The sequence below is a fragment of the Salmo trutta genome, chromosome 7 (assembly GCF_901001165.1).
Source record: "Salmo trutta chromosome 7, fSalTru1.1, whole genome shotgun sequence".
NCBI lineage: Eukaryota > Metazoa > Chordata > Actinopteri > Salmoniformes > Salmonidae > Salmo > Salmo trutta.
In genome coordinates this window covers 22,111,209-22,133,043 of record NC_042963.1, presented here as the reverse complement: position 1 = coordinate 22,133,043, position 21,835 = coordinate 22,111,209, and the positions used below count along the sequence as shown (strand labels likewise).

The window sequence follows — 21,835 nt, the reverse complement described above, 5'->3', positions numbered from 1 at the left end:
AGCTTCAATGTGGTGCTCTTATTCTTCTCACTTTGCTTGGTGAGGTAGATTGCTGCTATAACTTGATGACCCTTCACATACCTAACCATTTCCTTGGCTCTCTTGTAGAGTGTATCCATTGTTTTCAGTGCCATGATGTCCTTGAGGAGCAGATTCAATGCATGAGCAGCACAGCCAATGGGTGTGATGTGAGGGTAGGACTCCTCCACTTTAGACCAAGCAGCCTTCATGTTCAAAGCATTGTCTGTCACCAGTGCAAATATTTTCTGTGGTACAAGGCTATTGATGACTGCCTTCAGCTCATCTGCAATGTAGAGACCGGTGTGTCTGTTGTCCCTTGTGTCTGCTCTTGTAGTATACGGGTTGAGGGGTGGAGATGATGTAGTTAATTATTCCTTGCCCACAAACATTCGACCACCCATCAGAGATGATTGCGATAGTTTGCTTTCTCTATGATTTGCTTGACCTTCACTTGAACTCTGTTGAACTCTGCATCCAGCAAATTAGTAGATAAATATCTTCCAATACACATTACCTGTGAGCATCAGAGGTGAACCAGTTGCGTACACAGCTCAAGCAAGACATTCATCAGCATTTCTCTGACTACGTTCCTCCATTGAGTCAAAAAAGATATATATTCCAGGAGGACCATGAGCCGTTGCTATCGATAAGGTGTCTGATTCCTCATTTTCAACTCGAATAGAAGTAGAGGGACTTTTGTCAGAGGTTGCTTGTTGTGAGCGCTGAGGGAACTTTATGCACTTGGCCAGATGATTCTGCATCTTTGTTGCATTCTTCACATATGATTTGGCACAGTATTTGCAAATGTACACAGCTTTTCCTTCTACATTAGCTGCAGTGAAATGTCTCCACACATCAGATAGCGCCAGTGGCATTTTACAGTAAAGATTAGGAAAACAACAAGAAAAAATAATAAATACAATTCCATTTACAAATAAATAGTTAAGCAGTTAGATTAAACAACTCCTTTGTAAGATACATGTTTTAAAATGAAACATGTATGGAAACAGGTCAATTAACACTCCTCAATTAGCAGGCTCAAGCAAGCTGAAACCCACATGGTAGAAGAAACTAACTAGCAGAAATTGTTAACAAGTTAGAGATGATTTAAAAACACACTTTGGTGTAGGCTACTCTTTACTAGTTAACAAAACATCATGCATGTCATATAAAATATATTCACCCCACCCAGTATTGTAATAAAACTTAACAGAAATGTAGTCCTTTGTTCAGACAGTATAGTAGTGTGGGATCAATAGCATCTCATTAGTCTGCAAGATATTGAGAATCAGCTGTACACGCGATGGAAGAGTGCACTGCACATGTAATGGAAGAATGCACTGTGCATGCAGAGGGTTGCAATTCCATTGAATTGGGGATCGTTTAACCAAAATATGCCACAAGACCTAGAATTGCCTTGTGTATCCCACAATAAAAGGTTCACTGTTATAAGAGATTTTGATGAATTTAAGCAAAATTTGGGAAATTTACCACCAAGTTTCCGACTCTTTGCAACCCTAGTAGTCACCCTTTGCTTTGATGACAGCTTTGCACACTCTTGGCATTCTCTCAACCAGCTTTACCTGGAATGCTTTTCCAACAGTCTTGAAGGAGTTCCCACATCTGCTGAACACTTGTTGGCTGCATTTCCTTCACTCTGTGGTCCAACTGATCCCAAACCATCTCAATTGGGTTGAGGTCGGGTGATTGTGGAGGCCAGGTCATCTGATGCAGCACTCCATCACTCTCCCTCTTGGTCAAATAGCCCTTACACAGCCTGGAGGTGTATTGGGTCATTGTCCTATTGAAAAACAAATGATATTCCCACTAAGCACAAACCAGATGATATGGCGTATTTCTGCAGAATACTGTGGTACCTATGCTGGTTAAGTGTGCCTTGAATTCTAAATAAATCACTGTCAGTGTCACCAGCAAAGCACACCCACACCATCCCCCCTCCTCCTCCATGCTTCACGGTGGGACCTACACATGCAAAGATCATCCGTTCACCTACTCCGCGTATCAGAAAGACATAGCGGTTAGAACCAAAAAGGTCAAATTTTGACTCATCAGACCAAAGGATGTGCATTACTCGTGTTTCTTGGCCCAATCAAGTCTCGTCTTCTTAGTGGTGTCCTTTAGTAGTGGTTTCTTTGCAGCAGTTCGAATATGAATGCCTGATTCATGCAGTCTCCTCTGAACAGTTGATATTGAAATATTTATGTTACTTGAACTCTGTGAAGCATTTATTTAAGCTGCAATTTCTGAGGCTGGTAACTCTAATAAACTTATCCTCTGCAGCAGAGGTAACTCGGTTTTCCTTTCCTGTGGCGGTCCTCATGAGAGCCAGTTGCATCATAGCACTTGATGGTTTTTGCGACTACACTCGAAGAAATGTTCAAAGTTCTTGACATTTTTCAGAATTGACTGACCTTCAAGTAATGATGGACTGTCGTTTATATTTGTTTATTTGAGCTGTTCTTGCCATAATATGGACTTGGTCTTTTACCAAATAGGGCAATCTTCTGTATATCACCCCTACCTTGTCACAACACAACTGATTGGCTCAAACGCATTAAGAAGGAAAGAAATTCCACAAATTCACTATGAACAATGCACACCTGTTAATTTAAATGCATTCCAGGTGACTACCTCATGAGCTGGGTGAGAGAATGCCAAGAGTGAGGCGAATCTGTCAACGAGGCAAAGGGTGGCTACTTTGAAGAATCTCAAATATTAAATATGTTTTGATTTGTTTAACACTTTTTTGTTACTACGTGATTGCATATGTGTTCTTTTATAGTTTTGATGTCTTCACTATTATTCAACAATGTAGAAAATAGTAAAAATAAGGAAAAACTCTTGAATGAGTAGGTGTGTCCAAACTTTTGACTGGCACTGTAAGTATTCAGACCCTTTGCTATGAGACTCGAAATTGAGCTCAATTTCCTGTTTCTATTGATCATCCTTGAGATGTTTCTACAACTTGATTGGAGTCTACCTGTGGTAAATTCAATTGATTGGACATGATTTGGAAAGGCACACACCTGTCTATATAAGGTCCCACAGCTGACAGTGCATGTCAGAGCAAAAACCAAGCCATGAGGTCTAAGGAATTGTTCGTAGAGCTCCGAGACAGGATTGTGTCGAGGCACAGATATGGGGAAGGGTACCAAAACATTTTTGCAGCATTGAGGGTCCCCAAGAACACAGTGGCCTCCATCATTCTTAAATGGAACCAACAAGACTCTTCCTAGAGCTGGCCACCCAGGCCAAACTGATTACCGTAATTTCCGGACTATTAAGCGCACCTGAATAGAAGCCGCGCCCACTGAATTAAAAAATATATATTATTTTGAACATAAATAAGCCGCACATGTCTATAAGCCGCAGGTGCCTACCGGTACATTGAAACAAATTAACTTTACACAGGCTTTAACGAAACACGGCTTGTAACAAAAAATACAAAAATAGCAGTAAACAGTAGCCTACCAAGAAAGTCATTGGTCACTATCTTCTCCTCCTGTGCACTGAAACCACTGAAGTCCTCTCCTTCGGTGTCGGAGTTGAATAGCCTCAGATTTGCTTCATCCGATATTGGATCGTTTTTATTGTCGCTCTCGTCACTTTCATCCGGAGGAAAATCCCCCGCTGAGCCCTCTTCAACATGCAGCAGTCCAGCCTTTTGAAACCCGTTGATGATAGTGGATTTTTTTGACAATGCTCCACGCTGTCAGGACCCACTGGCAGACTTGACCATAAGTTGCTCTTCGCATGCGGCCCGTTTTAGTGAAGGATTTCTCCCCACTTGTCATCCAAGCCTCCCGCTGAACACGGAGCGCCACCTTAAATGCACGATTTACACTGATGTCGAGTGGCTGCAAATACTTTATTGTACCCCCAGGAATCAGGGTGACAAAATGACTACCGTAATCAGAATGATGGGAAGTTTGAGAGCGCTCGAAAAAAGTTGCGGCTTATAGTCCGGAAATTACGGTAAACGGGGGAGAAGGGCCTTGGTCAGGGAAGTGACCAAGAACCTGATGGTCACTCTGACAGAGCTCCAGAGCTCCTCTGTGGAGATGGTTGTTCTTCTGGAAGGTTCTCCCATCTCTGCAGCACTCCACCAATCAGGCCTTTATGGTAGAGTGGCCAGACGGAAGCCACTCCTCAGTAAAAGGCACATGACAGCCTGCTTGGAGTTTGCCAAATGGCACCTAAAGACACTCAGACCATGAGAAAGAAGATTCTCTGGTCTGATGAAACCAAGATTGAACTCTTTGGCCTGAATGCCAGGTGTCACATCTGGATGAAACCTGACACCATCCCTACGGTAAAGTATGGTGGTGGCAGCATCATATAGGGGGGAAGGGACAGGGACTGGGAGACTAGTCAGGATCGAGGGAAAGATGAACGGGGCAAAGTACAGAGAGATCATTGATGAAAACCTTCTCCAGAGCACTCAGGACCTCTTACTGGGGTGAAAGTTCACCTTCCAACAGGACAATGACCCTAAGCACACAGCCAAGACAACGCAAGTGTGGCTTTGGGACAAGTCTCTGAATGTCTTTGAGTGGCCCAGCCAGAGCCCGGACTTGAACATGATTGAACATCTCTGGAGAGACCTGAAAATAGCTGTCCAGAGGTGCTCCCCATCCAACCTGACCAAGCTTGAGAGTATCTGCAGAGAAGAATGGGAGAAACTCCCCAAATACAGGTGTGCCAAGCTTGTAGCATCATACCCAAGAAGACTTGAGGCTGTAATCTCTGCCAAAGGTGCTTCAACAAAGTGCTGAGTAAAGGGTCTGAATAGTTATGTAAAAGTGATATTTCCGTTTTTTTATTTTTTATACATTTGCTAAAATATCTAAACCTGTTTTTGCTTCGTCATTCTGGGGTCTTGCGTGTACATTGATAAGTAAAAAAACAATTTAATCAATTTTAGAATAAGGCTGTAACGTAACAAAATGCAGGAAAAGTCATGGGGTCTGAATACTTTTCGAATGCATTGTAAATCAGTCTTCATATTTGATAGGACATCCTATGTTTTTAACAGAAAATGTAACTCAGCTTCTATAGATAGTTGTAATAAAGGTATAGGTACGAAATTAAACGTCAAAACAAACAACAGTATGAACAAAATTAGAATATTTCTTCGATGATCGTGAGTGTCATTGAGTATGTTCAAGGAGCTCAAAAATACCTATTTTAGAAGATTATGAGGAATAGGTTTTTAAGTGCGTATGTGTACTGTCTACAGTACAGCTAAGAAACAAATATTGGAATTATATGGAATGATAGAACTCCTCTGCTAAATGTATTTTTTAACTATAGAAATGACTGGCATTGCAGCATAAGGTTTGTTTAAAAGAACAAGAATAAAATACTGTACTGTTGTTTCTATAAAAATGTTTATGTTTTGTCTGAATACTGTACATAGACATCTTGAATAACTGTTTTTTGGTGTTAATTATGGTAGTCTCAAGGATGATCAAAGAAAATTCTATGCACCTGAGCTCAATTTGGAGTGTCATAACAAAGGGGTGTGAATACTTGTGTAAATGAGATATTTCTGTATTTAATTTTCTACAAATTTGCTAAAATATCTACAAACATGTTTTCACTTTGTCATTATGGGGTACTGGGTGTAGATCGGTTAGAAACTAAATCAAATGAATCCACTTTGAATTGAGACTGTAAGACAACTAAATGTGGAATAAGTCAAAGGGTATGAATGCTTTCTGATTGCAGCTGAGGTTGCTCGATCTGATGTTGGCCTACAGCACCGTTTGCAGCGATTTGAGTGAACATTCCATAATCTAGTATCAGTAATTCATCAGTATCAGTAATTCATAATTAATTTGGTATTTTGTAAGAAATGGCAGTATATCTTCATCACAATATTACATCATCACAAACAAAAGCAGGAGGCATATAGAATTGTTAGCAGAAAGAGGAACATTATTTTAACAACAATATACAGTTGTTACAAAAAGATCAGCTTAGTAAAGCTTAGGCTTTGGATGTCATACCTTTAATGTGCTGCTTTGAAACCTGAGGACTGTTAGAGAAACAGTATAGAGAAAACCTAGAGTCCTTTCACTGGTCATGAAAGAAAGAAGATAAGGAATGTATGTTAAGTATTGTGACAGCAACTGTATGCCATCAACCCTCCACATTAGCCTCCTGAACAATTGAATACTGTAGTCATGTGTGATGTTTCGACCAAGCTTAGTTTGTTTCTAGTTTTAATATACAGCATAGGTCTTCTGTGAAAGAAGTTGAACAAGTAGCTGACTGAAGAAGCACAAGTGGACATTTTTGACATCTAACAGAAATGTATATCAAATCCTTATTAAATCAACCATCCAAACATAGGAAGATAAGCATAAGTAGGGTGTCCAATCAATGTCGCTATCATAATCTGTTCAAAATTTATAGTGTTTTTCCCTTGTAGGATGGCCAAGATTAGGGTGACTAAAACAATGGATGCCGGAGGAAAAAAGTAGTTAAAAAAAATCTGGAAAACAGCATTGCTGTCAGTTAGGCTGAATGCCGTGCGACAATTACCGCAAACCGACAGGCTCACGGTTAATCTTATAATTTTCTTCTCGAATCCGGAGGACAGAAAACAATATAGAGGTAAGATTAATCGATTTTAAGACATGTAGTATTTTCATATTAACACGAAATTCCAGTTTTTTTTCAGATTTATCAGAAAAACAACCGTATCTCTGTGAAATGTCAACGAAGCACCGTACCGCAAACTTTTGATTTTCAGTTTGTGTCATGTTAATTTTGCGACCCGCGGAAACAACTGCAGAAGACCACAACACTTCAAAAGTCGCTGCCAGATGCGGCACCGCTGTTAGTGCTCGGTATTTATTATAGCAGGTATTCATTTACAAAAGTTGACTTTTTTGATATGTTAATATATGAGAAAGACCCCACTGACCCCACTAAACATGCTTGGGACAATGCTGTCAAGCAAAATATATTGTATCTGTGGGAAAAACTGGGTTTGTTTCTGTATGTTTCACACAAACTGCTTATCAGAGACGACTCCACACGTGCCTTAACACAAAGACTATGGAGAGTAAAAAATTATAATATTCATAATATACACTGAACCAATATATAAACACAATATGTAAATGGTTGGTCCCATGTTTCATGAGCTGAAATAAAAGATCCCAGAAATGTTCCATACTCAACAAAATTTTGTGCACAAATTTGTTTACATCCCCATTAGTGAGAATTTCTCCTTTGCCAAGATAATCCATCTACCTGACAGGTGCGCCATATCAAGAAGCTGATTAAAAAGCATGATCAGTACACAGGTGCACCTTGTGCTGGGGACACTAAAAGGCCGCTCTAAAATGTGCAGTTGTGTCACACAACGCCACAGATGTCAAGTTTTGAGGGAGCGTGTAATTGGCATGCTGACTGCAGGAATGGCCACCAGACCTGTTGTCAGATAATTGAATGTTAATTTCTCTACCATAAGCTGCCTCCAATGTCATTTTAGAGAATTTGGCAGTACATCCAACCAGACCACGTATATGGTGTTGTGTCGGTTTGCTGATGCTAATGTTGTGAACAGAGTGCCCCATGGTGGCGGTGGGGTTATGGTAAAGGCAGCAATACGCTACAGACAACAAACACAGTGGCATTTTATTTATGGCAATTTGAAAGCACAGAGATACCGTTACAAGATCCCAAGGCCCATTGTCATACCATTCATCCGCCACCATCACATCATGCTTCAGCATGATAATCAAAATCAAATTTATTTATATATCCCTTCTTACATCAGCTGATATATCAAAGTGCTGTACAGAAACCCAGCCTAAAATGCATAGTCCCATGTTGCAATGACCTGTACAAAATTCCTGGAAGCTGAAAATGTCAGGTTTTCCATGCCCTGCATACTCACCAGACATGTCACCCATTGAGCATGTTTGGGATGCTCTGGATCAACGTGTACAACAGTGTGTTCTAGTTCCTGCCAATATCCAGCAACTTCGCACAGCTTCTGGGACAACATTCCACAGGCCACAATCAACAGCCTAATCAACTGTATGCGAAGATGTCGCGCTGCATGAGGTAAATTGTGGTCACACCAGGTACTGACAGGTTTTTCTGATCCACACCCCTACCTTTAAGGTACAGTATTGGTGACCAACAGACACATATCTGTATTCCCATTCATGTGAAATGGGCCTAATTAATTTTTCAATTGACTCATTTCCTTATGTGAACTGTAACTCAGTAAAATCTTTGAAATTGTTCAGTATAAATACAAACAAGTACAGAGGGACCATTGCAGACTGCGTTCTTCCTTTTAGTTGGGAGGAATGCAATCTGTCACTTTAAAAAGGCATAAACTCCCTCAAGAGCCAATGTGGTGTTCCACAGGGATCGATTCTTTGACCTCCACTTCTAGTTTAAATGAATGCTCTGCCGAACACAAGTGGTACAGAAGGACTATTGCACTTGTTAAGCTTAATCAGCAGTATTTCCCCACTAATAAACATGTATCTCTGCAGTCTGGACTATGAAAACTTGATTTGTTTGAAGAAACACTAGCAGCTAAATGCAGTGCCATGTATCAAACGACTTTATACTAATGCTATGTTAGATGCACATTAATTCCACATAATTCAAACCTCATTGCCACATAAGCGATGTAGAATTATCGATTCACTTTAAGAATAGGATTTGTTCACTGTGGGTAAAGCATACAATGAACCTATAGATGACATTTGGTTACTTTAGGTATTCAATACCACAGGTCATAGCTATAGAACTTACCTGTAGTTTTTCCATTAAAGAAATAATACGATTTCCATCTCTTCACAGAACTGTTACATTTGTCAACAAATCTCTTTAATTACATCACAGAAAAGTCAAAGCCAATGAAGTGAACTTGATAGTTTGATATAGTTGTTTTGTAATAATAGGCGAGACAGTTTACCTTCGTATACCATTGATTTGCACTGTTAAATGTGTAGTTGTGGACCTACAGTATGTGTATCATTCAGGGTGAGAAGTGATGCGGTACAGCTCTCTTTCACACAAAACAGACACATGAACAGCCGTTTTTTTTCTTTTCTTTTTTAAATCTTCCCTAATCAAGTAAAGCCAGGAGGAGCATTCCGATAGTTCAACAGTTATTTTTCACCTGCCAGGCAATTTGACTTTCTTCTAATCAGTAAGACAGTTTTCATACATGCAACAAACAGCTTGCTTAGAGCCGCACACAGGACTCGCTGCGCAGCAACAACAAAAAAAACAGGGCACTCTCCATTCATTAGGTCCTGTACTCTCAATATGGCATTTTCAGCTAATTTTCATTAACCCCTTCTCCCCTCCCCCCCAAGAAACCCAAATCCCACCAACTTAAACTATCAATATAAGAACCCTACAAAGCGATACAAAATGTGAATAGCTAAGCATTATGGGTAATTTTAAAAATAAAAGTTAAACGGTGCAAGGGCAATTCTTTCTCTCGCCTTTAAGCACCCGACGCGGTCAAGGGGCTTTAGTGAAATGATATGCTAAAGGACACTGCCTGTCACAATAGGCCAGATGTACCTCTGACGACATTACAGTACAAAACCATTAAAAATGAATGGTGATCAAGAATTCAAGTTCAAAATAAAAAATGACTGGTTCAGCAGGGGGACAGGTTGAGATTACAATCGAAAGCTCTCGACCCTGACGTACCAAACCACACCATTAGGGCAGAGTAACTAAGAGAGATTCTACATATACCAGCCTTCTGGCCCACACATACATACAGACAGACACACAGAACAGCTCTTCTTCAATGCTTCTTAAGCGCTGGGTGTGTTGGTGCTGGGGTTTGACCTAGAAGACGCTCAGTGAAGACCCTCCTCTATGACAGACAGCTATGGATAAGCCAATCCAGCTAGCCCCCTGGTCTCTCCTCTTCAGAGTCTTTGTGGGAAGGGGAGGGTCACTGTGCGTAATTCAAGTCAACAGTCAGGTTTGTTTTACTGAATCCTAAATGGTAACTACTCGTCTCTCACGGGGTCCCTGGAGCAACAGTGGCAAGTGCAGGCGACAGGGGGCTCTAGGCCTGGTCTGGTTCTGGGGGAAGGTCTCCATCACACTTTTAGGCCGGAGGGGTGGGGGTTTGTGGAGTGTGTGACCAGGGACCAGATAGTAAACAAGTCCTGACCCGAACCTCACCATACACACCTCGACACCAAACACAGTCACTCTAGTGCAACAGGAGAGAAATGACGGTGCTGCCTTTCAGCATGACAAGCCAGGCAAGATGGCTAGCTAATGCTTCCCCAAACAGATGTGGGAGTTTGAGTTTGTTTGTCCTTCAATGCCGATTTGTCTGTAATTTGCTAGACTTTTGTACTGATGGCGTTCCCTTTTTTTTGGTCGGAAACAATGCAGCATTATTGAAAACATGCAGTAGAATAGTACAGTATCAATAGTCAGAAATTATCGATTAGACATTAACATTACATCCACCCTTTTGTATACGTCCAACATATCCTGCTTGAACTTGAAGCAATAGGGGACTCTTAACTTTGAATCAGATGCTCTGTACACTTGGGGCCTGATAGGTAATATGGACAACAATCCTTTTGAGGGGACCTCTCTGACATAGTCAATCTACACTGAACAAAAATATAAACGCAACATGTAAAGTGTTGGTCCCATGTTTCATGAGGTGAACTAAATCCCAGAAATGTTCCATATGCACAAATATCATATTGCTCTCAAATTTTGTACACAAATGTGTTTACATCCCTGTAAGTGACCATTTCTCCTTTGTCAAGATAATCTATCCACCTGACGGGATGTGGCATATCAAGAAGCTGATTAAACAGCATGATCATTACACAGGTGCACCTTGAGCTGGGGACAATAAAAATCCACTAAAATGCGCAGTTGTCACACATGTCTCAAGTTGAGGGAGTTTGCAATTGGCACGCTGACTACAGGAATGTCACCCAAAGCTGTTACCAGAGAATTTAATGTTAATTTCTCTACCATAAGCTGCCGCCAATGTCGTTTTAGAGAATTTCGCAGAACGTCCAACCGGCCTTGCAACCACGCCAGCTCAGGACCTCCACATTCAGCTTTTTCCCCTGTGGGATCGTCTCAGGGGGTGGGGTACTGAGGAGTCTCTCTCTCTGTAATAAAGCCCTTTTGTGGGGAAAAACTCATTCTGATTGGCTGGGCCTAGCTACTAAGTGGGTGGGCCTATGCCCTCCCAGGCCCACCCATGGCTGCGCCCCTGCACAGTCATGTGAAATCCATAGATTTGGGCCTAATTTATTTCAATTGACTGATTTCCTTATATGAACTGTAACTCATTAAAATATGACATTTTTTAATGTTTCATTTATATTTTTGTTCAGTATATAATAAAAAAAATAACTGAAGATTCTCTTGAAAGGCATGGCTTTAGTTATGCCAAACGCATCTTATGATTCATACAACAATAGGATTATTTTCCCGCTATGCATCATCATCAAATTACAAATACACGCCCTACAACTTGGCAGCAAAAAAAGAAAAAGAAAAAAAAAGCTTCCAAATATAGCAAACGCACGCTATTTCACATCAAATCACATGGCACCAGAACGCTGCACACACTGGAGAAACTGTCTGTTTCTTGTTGTTGTTTACAATTACCCTTACATGGCACTTTGAATGGAGTAACCTTGTCTTTCGGTCACGCCTATGCAAAGAGAAAGGACTGAAAAAAAATCTCAGCATCGGTACCCCGGTGCTGGCACAATTCAAGTAAAAGCCTTTCTGACATGGAATGATCATACAACTAAGGTCCATTTTAAGTGCAGTGTAATTGCACACCAATGCAGGGGGATCACAATGCCACTGGTGGGTGCAGCATGGGGAGGGGGGGGGGAGCTTATGTCCCTTATGTTCAGGTCTGGGTCCCCTGCAGAGTCTGAGCACCCATTCTTTGTGAGATAAGGCTTTGAGGAGAAGCGCACCAGCAAGACAGGGCCATAATGTTCCTTTATGCCGGGCGTACACTACATGACTTTGAAAATCCAAAACGTCGCTGAGCCGCTCACATTAAACAACCGTCTTACCTGTTGTTTGTCTTGCCAACGTAGTGGTGCGCACACTAAACCATGTGGTACAAGACAAGATTCTTCACTTAGTCGTGAGGATTCGTGATACCACGCTGTCTGGCGAAAACAATGTGATGTGATTAGATTGTTAACGTTGCTAGAACGAGCTGTGGCTCAAAGCATCCTCAAAGTTTATAGTCAGACATTCAAGCTTGCCATAGAGTTGAAATATCTAGCCAATACATTTTGCTTGTGAACTTCAGAGCGGTAACCATTTGACACTTTGGCTTTTAAGGCAAGTACAAACGCATACTAGCTAGCTAGTAGTAGTCGTCGCTCCTGTTCGAGAGTCTACACATTATGGTTGATGTGATACATCATCTCACTGGCTTCTACTCTGGCGAGCGCACATTGCCTATTGCCGATCACCGTTCTCAAAACATCTCACACTACAAGAGCATTACACATTGTGCCAATAGAATCAAACATGTTTGAAAATATTGGGACGTCTTGGACGGTTCGAGTATGCAACAACATGGTGATTTTGTCTCCGATCTCAAAAACTTGTCTGCGACAGCTAAATCGAGGGCCAAAAATCGTGTAGTGTACACTCGGCTTTAGGGTTCGTGATACACCATCTGTCGACCCAAAGCAGTCACCCACTATCTCCTCTGAGGGATTCTCTCCCTCTCCTGGGCAATAAGGGCCAAGTCACACAGAACTCTACCTGCTGTAAGGGTCACCTGGGTAACTATCTCTGTTGTTACTGCCGTTGTTGTTGTTATTGTTGCCATTTCTGCCGGTGCCGGAGGGGTAAGAGCCGCGAGAGGAAGAAGAGGAGGAGAAGAGCAGGGAGGAAGAGGGGCCTGGCTCAGAATCGTCCATTCGGCCGGCTCCTTCAAACACGTCGTCGATGTCCATGGCCACTGAGAGACTGGCCCCCTCACCCTCTGAGGCTAGGCCAGGGGGTTGTGGTTGAGAGATGGAGGGCATACCCCACACCTGGCCTGGGCGAGGCTCTGAGGGAGCAGGGGGGTGCTCCAGGCTGAGACACAGGGAGTTGAGGGGGCAGGTGGAAGGGGAGGCTGTAGAGGGGCCAGGGTCGGCCAGAATAGGGTCACTGCTGCTAGGCCGCTTGGCTGCAGCACCCGCCCCAGTCTGGGAGCCGCGGTGGATGCGGTGGCTGACGATAATGTTGTTGCCAAACCCACCCATGGAGGCCATGGTGGTGCTCTGCTCCCGCTGAACCACCGCCGTCATGCCGCCCTCTGCGATGAGCCGGCGGATCCGTGCCAGGGCGTCCTCTCCCGGGGCGTACTCTGGGGCCTCACCTGGGACAGAGGGAGGGAGGGAACGAGAGAAGATTGAGCGCTGATAATTCATGCTTTCAAGCTGCAGATTGTGTGGCATGTCACCAAAAAAACGATGTAATGACAACTTAATTAGCCCCGGGAAGGAAGTTAATATGTCAGTCTGCTGTTATTCCTTGAAACCCCAGTGTTCAGTTCAGCTGGTTGGTAGAAGAGGGTGGTTATGAGGAAATGATGGAAACCATCGAGGGCCATAGGAAATGACTCCAAGAGGGGAGAAATTCAATTATGCCTGCCGAAATTACATTTTGTCCAAGTTCCTAAACCCCTTTGACTCATTGTTGGACTGTCTGTCAAAGTGCGTACCTCTCTCACTCAGGGAGAGCGAGGTAGAGCTACGATTGTGATATGGCATATACATTTTGTGTGATAAATTTGGGTCACCGGTTCACAATTTTACCTTTTCAGAGATCTCTGCCAAGCAAGGAGGAAAGGAGCCAACCAAATCCCGCCTCCCACTTTCAACGCAATTTGACTCATTCTACCTTGTGTGATCAGATCATTATGGAAAAATAGATCTACTAAAATGAGGAAAAGAGTGAGTCATAGGATGACACATATGGGCTAAAAGGCTAATTTATTTAACAAATGTTTCATCAGAATGTAAATTTCTTACAGTAGCCAGCGAACATATCCTACATTTCTGTTGCACATATAGCAGACACCTGTACCAAGGCTATCGATTTATTCGCACTTTCCAATTTTTTTATTGGGGTAGATCAAATATGATATTACATTTATTATTTGCCTACATTTGCCAAAAAATAAAAATATATATATATAAATAGGTAGACTAATTGACAACAATTTCACAAAATGATGCAGGGGATTTCGTTTGGAAGCCAGGGCCAAATTGCCTTCTCTCAAGTGAGCAAGACAATGATGTCTAATTTTATAAAATTAAAAATGTATTTTATATATTTGCATCCAATATTCTTACATCAAATACCCTACTCTGTGAAAGTTTGATCGATCACACACAACTGTTCAAAAGTTTGGGGTCACTTAGAATTGTCTTTGAAAGAAAAGCACATTTTTTGTCCATTAAAATAACATCAAATTGATCAGAAATACAGTGAAGACATTGTTAATGTTGTAAATTACTATTGTAGCTGGAAACGGCAGATTGTTTATGGAATATCTACATAGGCCCATTATCAGCAACCATCACTCCGGTGTTCCAATGGCACATTGTGTTAGATAATCCAAGTTTATAATTTAAAAAAGATAATTGCTCATTAGAAAACCCTTTTGCAATTATGTTAGCATAGCTGAAAACTGTTGTCCTGATAAAAGAAGCAATAAAACTGGCCTGTAGACTAGTTGAGTATCTGGAGCATCAGCATTTGTGGGTTCGATTACAGGCTCAAAATGGCAAACAAGCACTTTCTTCTGAAACTTGTCAGCCTATTCTCGTTCTGTGAAATGAAGGCTATTCCATGCGAGAAATTGCCAAGAAACTGAAGATCTCGTACAACGCTGTGTACTACTCCCTTCACAGAACAGAGCAAACTGGTTCTAACCAGAATAGAAAATGGAGTGGGAGGCCCCGGTGCACAACCTAGCAAGAAGACAAGTACATTAGTGTGTCTAGTTTGAGAAACAGACGGGCTCACAAGTCCTCAACTGGCAGCTTCATTAAATAGTACCTGCAAAACACCAGTCTCAACGTCAACAGTGAAGAGCCGACTCCAGGATGCTGGCCTTCTAGGCAGAGTTGCAAAGAAAATGCCATATCTCAGACTGGCCAACTCTGCCTAAAAGGCCAGCATCCCAGAGTCCCCTCTTCACACACACCATATATTTTTTTATACATTTCCTTTATTACCCTCCAACCCACCACTCCTCCCCCAGTTGGAGAAAACTAGTGAACACCACCACTTTAGGCCTGTAATTCCAGTTTATACATACTATGGACAAAGTCCATTTTAAAATAGTTATACTATAAAATAGTTAAAATAGTTATATCCTGTCCTTCCCCTACCCTCAACCTCTCCCATCTATTTCTGATGTCCATATCTTTCAAACTGTGCTCTTCCACAAAAGTTGTTAATGTATATACACTACCGGTCAAAACAACTGATTGGCTCAAACACATTGAGGAAAGAAATTCCACCAATTAACTTAAGGCACACCTGTTAATTGAAATGCATTCCAGGTGACTATCTCATGAAGCTGGTTGAGAGAATGCCAAGTGTATACAAAGCTGTCATCAAGGCAAAGGGTGGCTATTTGAAGAATCTCAAATATAAAATATATTTTGATTTCTTTAACACTTTTTTGGTTACTACATGATTCCATATGTGTTATTTCATAGTTTTGATGTCTCACTATTATTCTACAATGTAGAAAATAGTAAAAAATTAAATAAAAACCCTTGAATGAGTAGGTGTTCGAAAACGTTTGACCGGTAGTGTACGTTTTACAATCATAGTATGTTTTACATTAGTTCTCTTGTTAATAGTGGTTATTAGTCCCAACCTTCAGCTCCATTCAACCCCTCCCGTCTATTGTTAATAGTAGTTATTAGTCCCAACCTTCAGCTCCATTCAACCCCTCCCGTCTATCTCTTAACACCATCCATATTGGATTTCTATTTGCCATATATTTTTCAACTGTGCTGTGATGTTTCACAAAAAACCTTTCTATTTTCATTGTTTCTACAGATGGAAATTGAAAATATAAACATAGGGTTAGACATTCTTACTAATTTGCTAGAGAACCAGTTCAGATTGAAGTATACATTTTGTATGACTGAAGCCTTTTGTGAAAGGTCTAATGCTTTCACAGTTAAACATTTCTTGGTAAACTACACAGTAATGTAAAAGTTGTATTTTTAGTGATCCAATACGTAATATAGTAAGTACACATCATAATTTGGTTGTAATCCAGAGAGTTTAGAACAATTATTTTGATCCTCTATGAGGCTGTGGAGGGATCCAAGTTGTGGATTTAAAAGAAAACATGAATCAGCATACAATAACACCTTTGTTTTTAAGCCCCGTCTTTCTAATCCCTTGATATGGTTGGATCTGATTTTAATAGCTAACATTTCAATGACCATAATAAATAGATAGATAAGCCGATAGTGGACAACCTTGTTTTACTCCGACAGTTTAATACTTTGAGAAGTAGCCATTAATTACACCTAGGGTTACTATACATGATTTTAACCCATAAGATATTCTCCAAAATTGAAATGTTCCAGGTATTCATTCAATACACACATCTATCTGTATACACGCATAAACAGTTGAAGTCGGAAGTTTACATACACTTAGGTTGGAGTCATTAAAACTCGTTTTTCAACCACTCCACAAATGTCTTGTTAACAAATTATAGTTTTGGCAAGTCGGTAAGGACAACTACCAAGTGCATGACACAATTTTTCCAACAATTGTTTACAGACAGATTATTTCACTTATAATTCACTGTATCAACTCCAGTGGGTCAGAAGTTTGCATACACTAAGTTGACTGTGCCTTTAAACATCTCAGAAAATATCAGAAAATTGTGTCATGGCTTTAGAAGCTTCTGATAGGCTAATTGACATCATTTGAGTCAATTGGAGGTGAACCTGTGGATGTATTTCAAGGCCTACCTTGACATAAGAACGCTTTATTGAGCTTCCGCCATGTATATCTCACTAGGTCAGGATATTAAACCTCCATGTATATCTCACTAGGTCAGGATATTAAACCTCCATGTATATCATCTCACTAGGTCAGGATATTAAACCTCCTCCATTTTTATCTCACTAGGTCAGGATATTAAACCTCCATGTATATCTCACTAGGTCAGGATATTAAACCTCCTCCATTTTTATCTCACTAGGTCAGGATATTAAACCTCCATGTATATCTCACTAGGTCAGGATATTAAACCTCCATGTATATCTCACTGGGTCAGGATATTAAACCTCCATGTATATCTCACTAGGTCAGGATATTTAAGCCTACATATATCCACTAGGTCCAATATATCCATGACATTCATGATTTCCTTAACCTCTAGGGGGTGTGGGACGCTACCGTCCCACCTGGCCAACATCCGGTGAAATTGCAGAGCGCCAAATTCAAATTAAATTACTATAAATATTTAACTTTCATGAAATCACAAGTGTAATACATCAAAATAAAGCTTAAATTGTTGTTAATCCAGCCGCCGTGTCAGATTTCAAAAAGGCTTTACGGCGAAAGCAAACAATGCGATTATCTGAGGACAGCGCCCAGCACACAAAACATTACATACCAGCCAAGCAGATTAGTCACGAAAGTCAGAAATAGCAATAAAATGAATCACTTACCTTTGATGATCTTCGTATGGTTGCACTCATAAGACTCCCAGTTACACAATAAATGTTTGTTTTGTTCGATAGTCCCTCTTTATTCCAAATAGTACCGGTAAAGTTCGTAGAAACATGTCAAACGATGTTTATAATCAATCCTCAGGTTGTTTTTAGCCTAAATAATCAATAATACTTCAACCAGACAATAGCGTTGTCAATATAAAAGAAAAACAAGAAAGGTGCGCTCTCGGTCGTGAGCAGGAAACAGCTCTGGGGACATCCCACTATTCACTCACTCAAAGTTGTCATTCTCCCTCATTTTTCAGAATAAAAGCCTGAAACAATGTCTAAAGACTGTTCACAACTAGTTTAAGCCATAGGGAATGGAATCTGGGTCCTATCCCTTTAAATGGTGGATAGGCTTTCATTGGAAAAACAGCCATTTCAAAATAATGGCACTTCCTGAATGGATTTTCCTCAGGTTTTCGCCTGCCATTTTAGTTCTGTTATACTCACAGACATTATTTTAACAGTTTTAGAAACTTTGGAGTGTTTTCTATCTAAATCTATTATATGCATATCCTAGCTTCTGGGCCTGAGTAGCAGGAAGTTTACTTTGGGCACGCTTTTCATCCGGAGGTGAAAATAGTGCCCCCTACCCTAGTGAGGTTAAGAGCATGCGGGTGATAGTTTGTAGAGCGATTTCCTTTACGGTCCATTGAGGTATTTAAAACAGTATTATAATAAAAGTCTTGTATTGCTTGCAGGGTTGATCATTTATTATATATATTTTCAAAGAAGCGTGGATCATCAGTATTTGGTCCGTAAAGGTTAATGAGCCATCTCTGTTTATGGTCCAATAAAATATTTAAAATCATCCATCTACAGTGGCTTGCAAAAGTATTCACCCACCTTTGCATTTTTCCCATTTTGTTGCCTTACAACCTGCAATTAAAATTGATTTTTGGGGGGATTTGTATCATTTGAGTTACACAACATTCCTACCACTTTGAAGATGCAAAATATTTTTTATTGTGAAACAAACAAGAAATAAGACGAAAAAAAACAGAAAACTTGAGCGTGCATAACTATTCACCCCCCCAAACACCAAAGTCAATACTTTGTAGAGCCACCTTTTGCAGCAATTACAGCTGCAAGTCTCTTGGGATATGTCTCTATAAGCTTGGCATATCTAGCCACTGGGATTTTTGCCCACTCTTCAAGTCAAACCTGCTCCAGCTCCTTCAAGTTGGATGGGTTCCGCTGGTATACAGAAATCTTTAAGTCATAGTACAAATTCTCAATTGGATTGAGGTCTGGGCTTTGACTAGGCCATTCCAAGACATTTAAATGTTTCCCCTTAAACCACTCAAGTGTTGCTTTAGCAGTATGCTTAGGGTCATTGTTCTGCTGGAAGGTGAACCTCTGTCCAAGTCTCAAATCTCTGGAAGACTGACATTGGTTTCCCTCAAGAATTTCCCTGTATTTAGCGCTATGCATCATTCCTTCAATTCTGACCAGTTTCCCAGTCCCTGCTGATGAAAAACATCCCCACAACATGATGCTGCCACCACCATGATTCACTGTGGGGATGGTGTTTTTTGGTTAATGAGAGGTGTTGTGTTTGCGCCAGATATATAGTGTTTTCCTTGATAGCCAAAAAGCTCAATTTTAGTCTCACCTGACCAGAGTACCCTTTTCCATATGTTTGGGGAGTCTCCCACATGCCTTTCGGCGAACACCAAATGTGTTTGCTTATTTTTTTCTTTAAGCAATGGCTTTTTTTTCTGGCCACTCTTCTGTAAAGCCCAGCTCTTTGGAGTGAACAGCTTATAGTGGTCCTATGGACAGATACTCCAATCTCCGCTGTGGAGCTTCGCAGCTCATCTTTCGTCTCTTTGTTGCCTCTCTGATTAATGCCCTCCTTGCCTGGTCCGTGAGTTTTGGTGGGCGGCCCTCTCTTTTTAATAATGGATTTAATGGTGCTCCGAGGGATGTTCAAAGTTTCTGATATTTTTTTATAACCCAACCCTGATCTGTACTACTCCACAACTTTGTCCCTGATCTGTTTGAAGATCTCCTTGGTCTTCATGGTGCCGCTTGTTTGGTGGTGCCCCTTGCTTAGTGGTGTTGCAGACTCTGGGGCCTTTCAGAACAGGTGTGTATATATATATATATATACACACATACACAAAGATCATGTGACAGATCATGTGACACTTAAATAAAGTCCACCTGTGTGCAATCTAACTAATTATGTGACTTCTGAAGGTAATTGGGTGCACCAGATCTTATTTAAGGTCTTCGTAGCAAAGGGGGTGAATACATATGCACGCACCACTTTTCCGGTTTTTATTTTTTATAATTTTTTTGAAACAAGTAATCTTTTTCATTTCACTTCACCAATTTGGACTATTTTGTGTATGTCCTTACATGAAATCCAAATAAAAATCCATTTAAATTACAGGTTGTAATGCAACAAAATAGGAAAAACAGCAAGCGGGATGAATACTTTTGCAAAGCACCTTGCGGATCGGTTTGCACAATTTGCACATTCAGATCAGAATTACTGTTCATTAATTTTGAGTTTCTTTGCCCATGGGAGAAGTATATTTCACCCCCCAGTCCATTTTCCAGACAACTTCATTTAAAATTGTTGAATGAGTTTCCTGTAAACAATAGATATTTTCCTTCTCTTTGAGCCAGGTAAATATTGTTCTTCTTTTCTTATTGTCTGTTAAGCCGTAACAATTATTATTATAAAAAATGGTTTTACCCCTTTTTCTCCCCAATTTCATGGTATCCAATTGGTTGTTACAGTCTTGTCCCATCGCTGCAACTCCCGTACGGACTCGGGAGAGGCGAAGGTCGAGAGCCGTGCGCCTCTGAAACACGACCCAGCCAAGCCGCACTGCTTCTTGACACAATGCCCGCTCAACCCTGAAGCCAGCACCAATGTGTCGGAGGAAATACCTGGCGACCGTGTCAGCGTGTATGCGCCCGGCCCACCACAGGAGACGCTAGAGCACGATGGGACAAGGACATCCCTGCTTGCCAAACCCCCCCCTTACGATGGTGGGCCAATTGTGCGCCACCCCATGGGTTTCCCGGTCGCAGCCGGCTGCGTCAGAGCCTGGACTCGAACCAGGATCTCTGATGGCACATTAGACCACTGCGCCACTCAGGAGGCCCAAGTTATTACAATTATAACTGGCTATACTTATTTCACCATAATGAGATACAAGTTCCAAATCTATCATAATATATGTTGGGAAATTTACCATTAAAAAGTACCATAGTGATTGAGTGTCCATATAGCTGTATCATGATATTTGCATTGCTACTAAGTAACCCTCCAATTGTTCTCCACTATTCCATCCGCTAAAGCCCCTCCCCATCCCAAGTTGGGTTGTCATCCCAATGACCGGCAAACCACCCCCGTCCACCCAGATCCCTAGGCCCCACGAGAGGCCAGGACCCATCCTTCGAAAAGAGCACACCGAACAGAAGCAGATCAACCGCTAAAAGTATTTACAATTTTCTTACCTCAATTTGCTTTATGAATAGCTATTAAAAATATCTTAATTTCCATCATTAACAATTAATATGCGTAATAATATCGGCAGTTCGTGCAAAGGATTATTACCTATAACCAGGATTGCCATTGCATTACATTTTTGTCAAGCAATTATTGTTTTACAGGGATGCAAACTGGTGAGGGCCCAAAAAGGTGACTTTTAGGCACTGAAAAAAAAGAGGATAAAAAAAAAAAATATTCGCTGTTGGGGGGAATGCAGGTTAACTCATTAAATAACAAAATAATATGATCTACATGATCAGTCTGTGTGTAAACTGAAAAGTGGTTAATGTGAACAGCTAAAGAATGTAAAGAAAGCAATCCAATGTTATTTGTTGCCTAGACTTTACTGCAAATGACAAGTCTTGAGAAGAAAAAAAAAACAATACACTAATATTGCAGTTAGCCCTGACAGCATTTATAATAAGAATGCTTGTGACCACACACATATATAAATATTGCACTTGGGGAAAAAAACATCTTA

General features: G+C 40.9%; 1 protein-coding gene across 1 annotated transcript in view; it reads right to left on the bottom strand.

The window, feature by feature from the left end:
• Positions 1-11,395: 11,395 nt before the first annotated feature.
• Positions 11,396-21,835, bottom strand: part of ambra1b (autophagy/beclin-1 regulator 1b) — a 48,091-nt gene continuing 37,651 nt past the window's right edge. Inside the window, exon 18 of the mRNA XM_029758379.1 lies at positions 11,396-13,447. Within this exon, the coding sequence (XP_029614239.1) occupies positions 12,840-13,447 (608 nt within the window). The 3' untranslated portion in view covers positions 11,396-12,839. The remainder of the gene's footprint in view (positions 13,448-21,835) is intronic.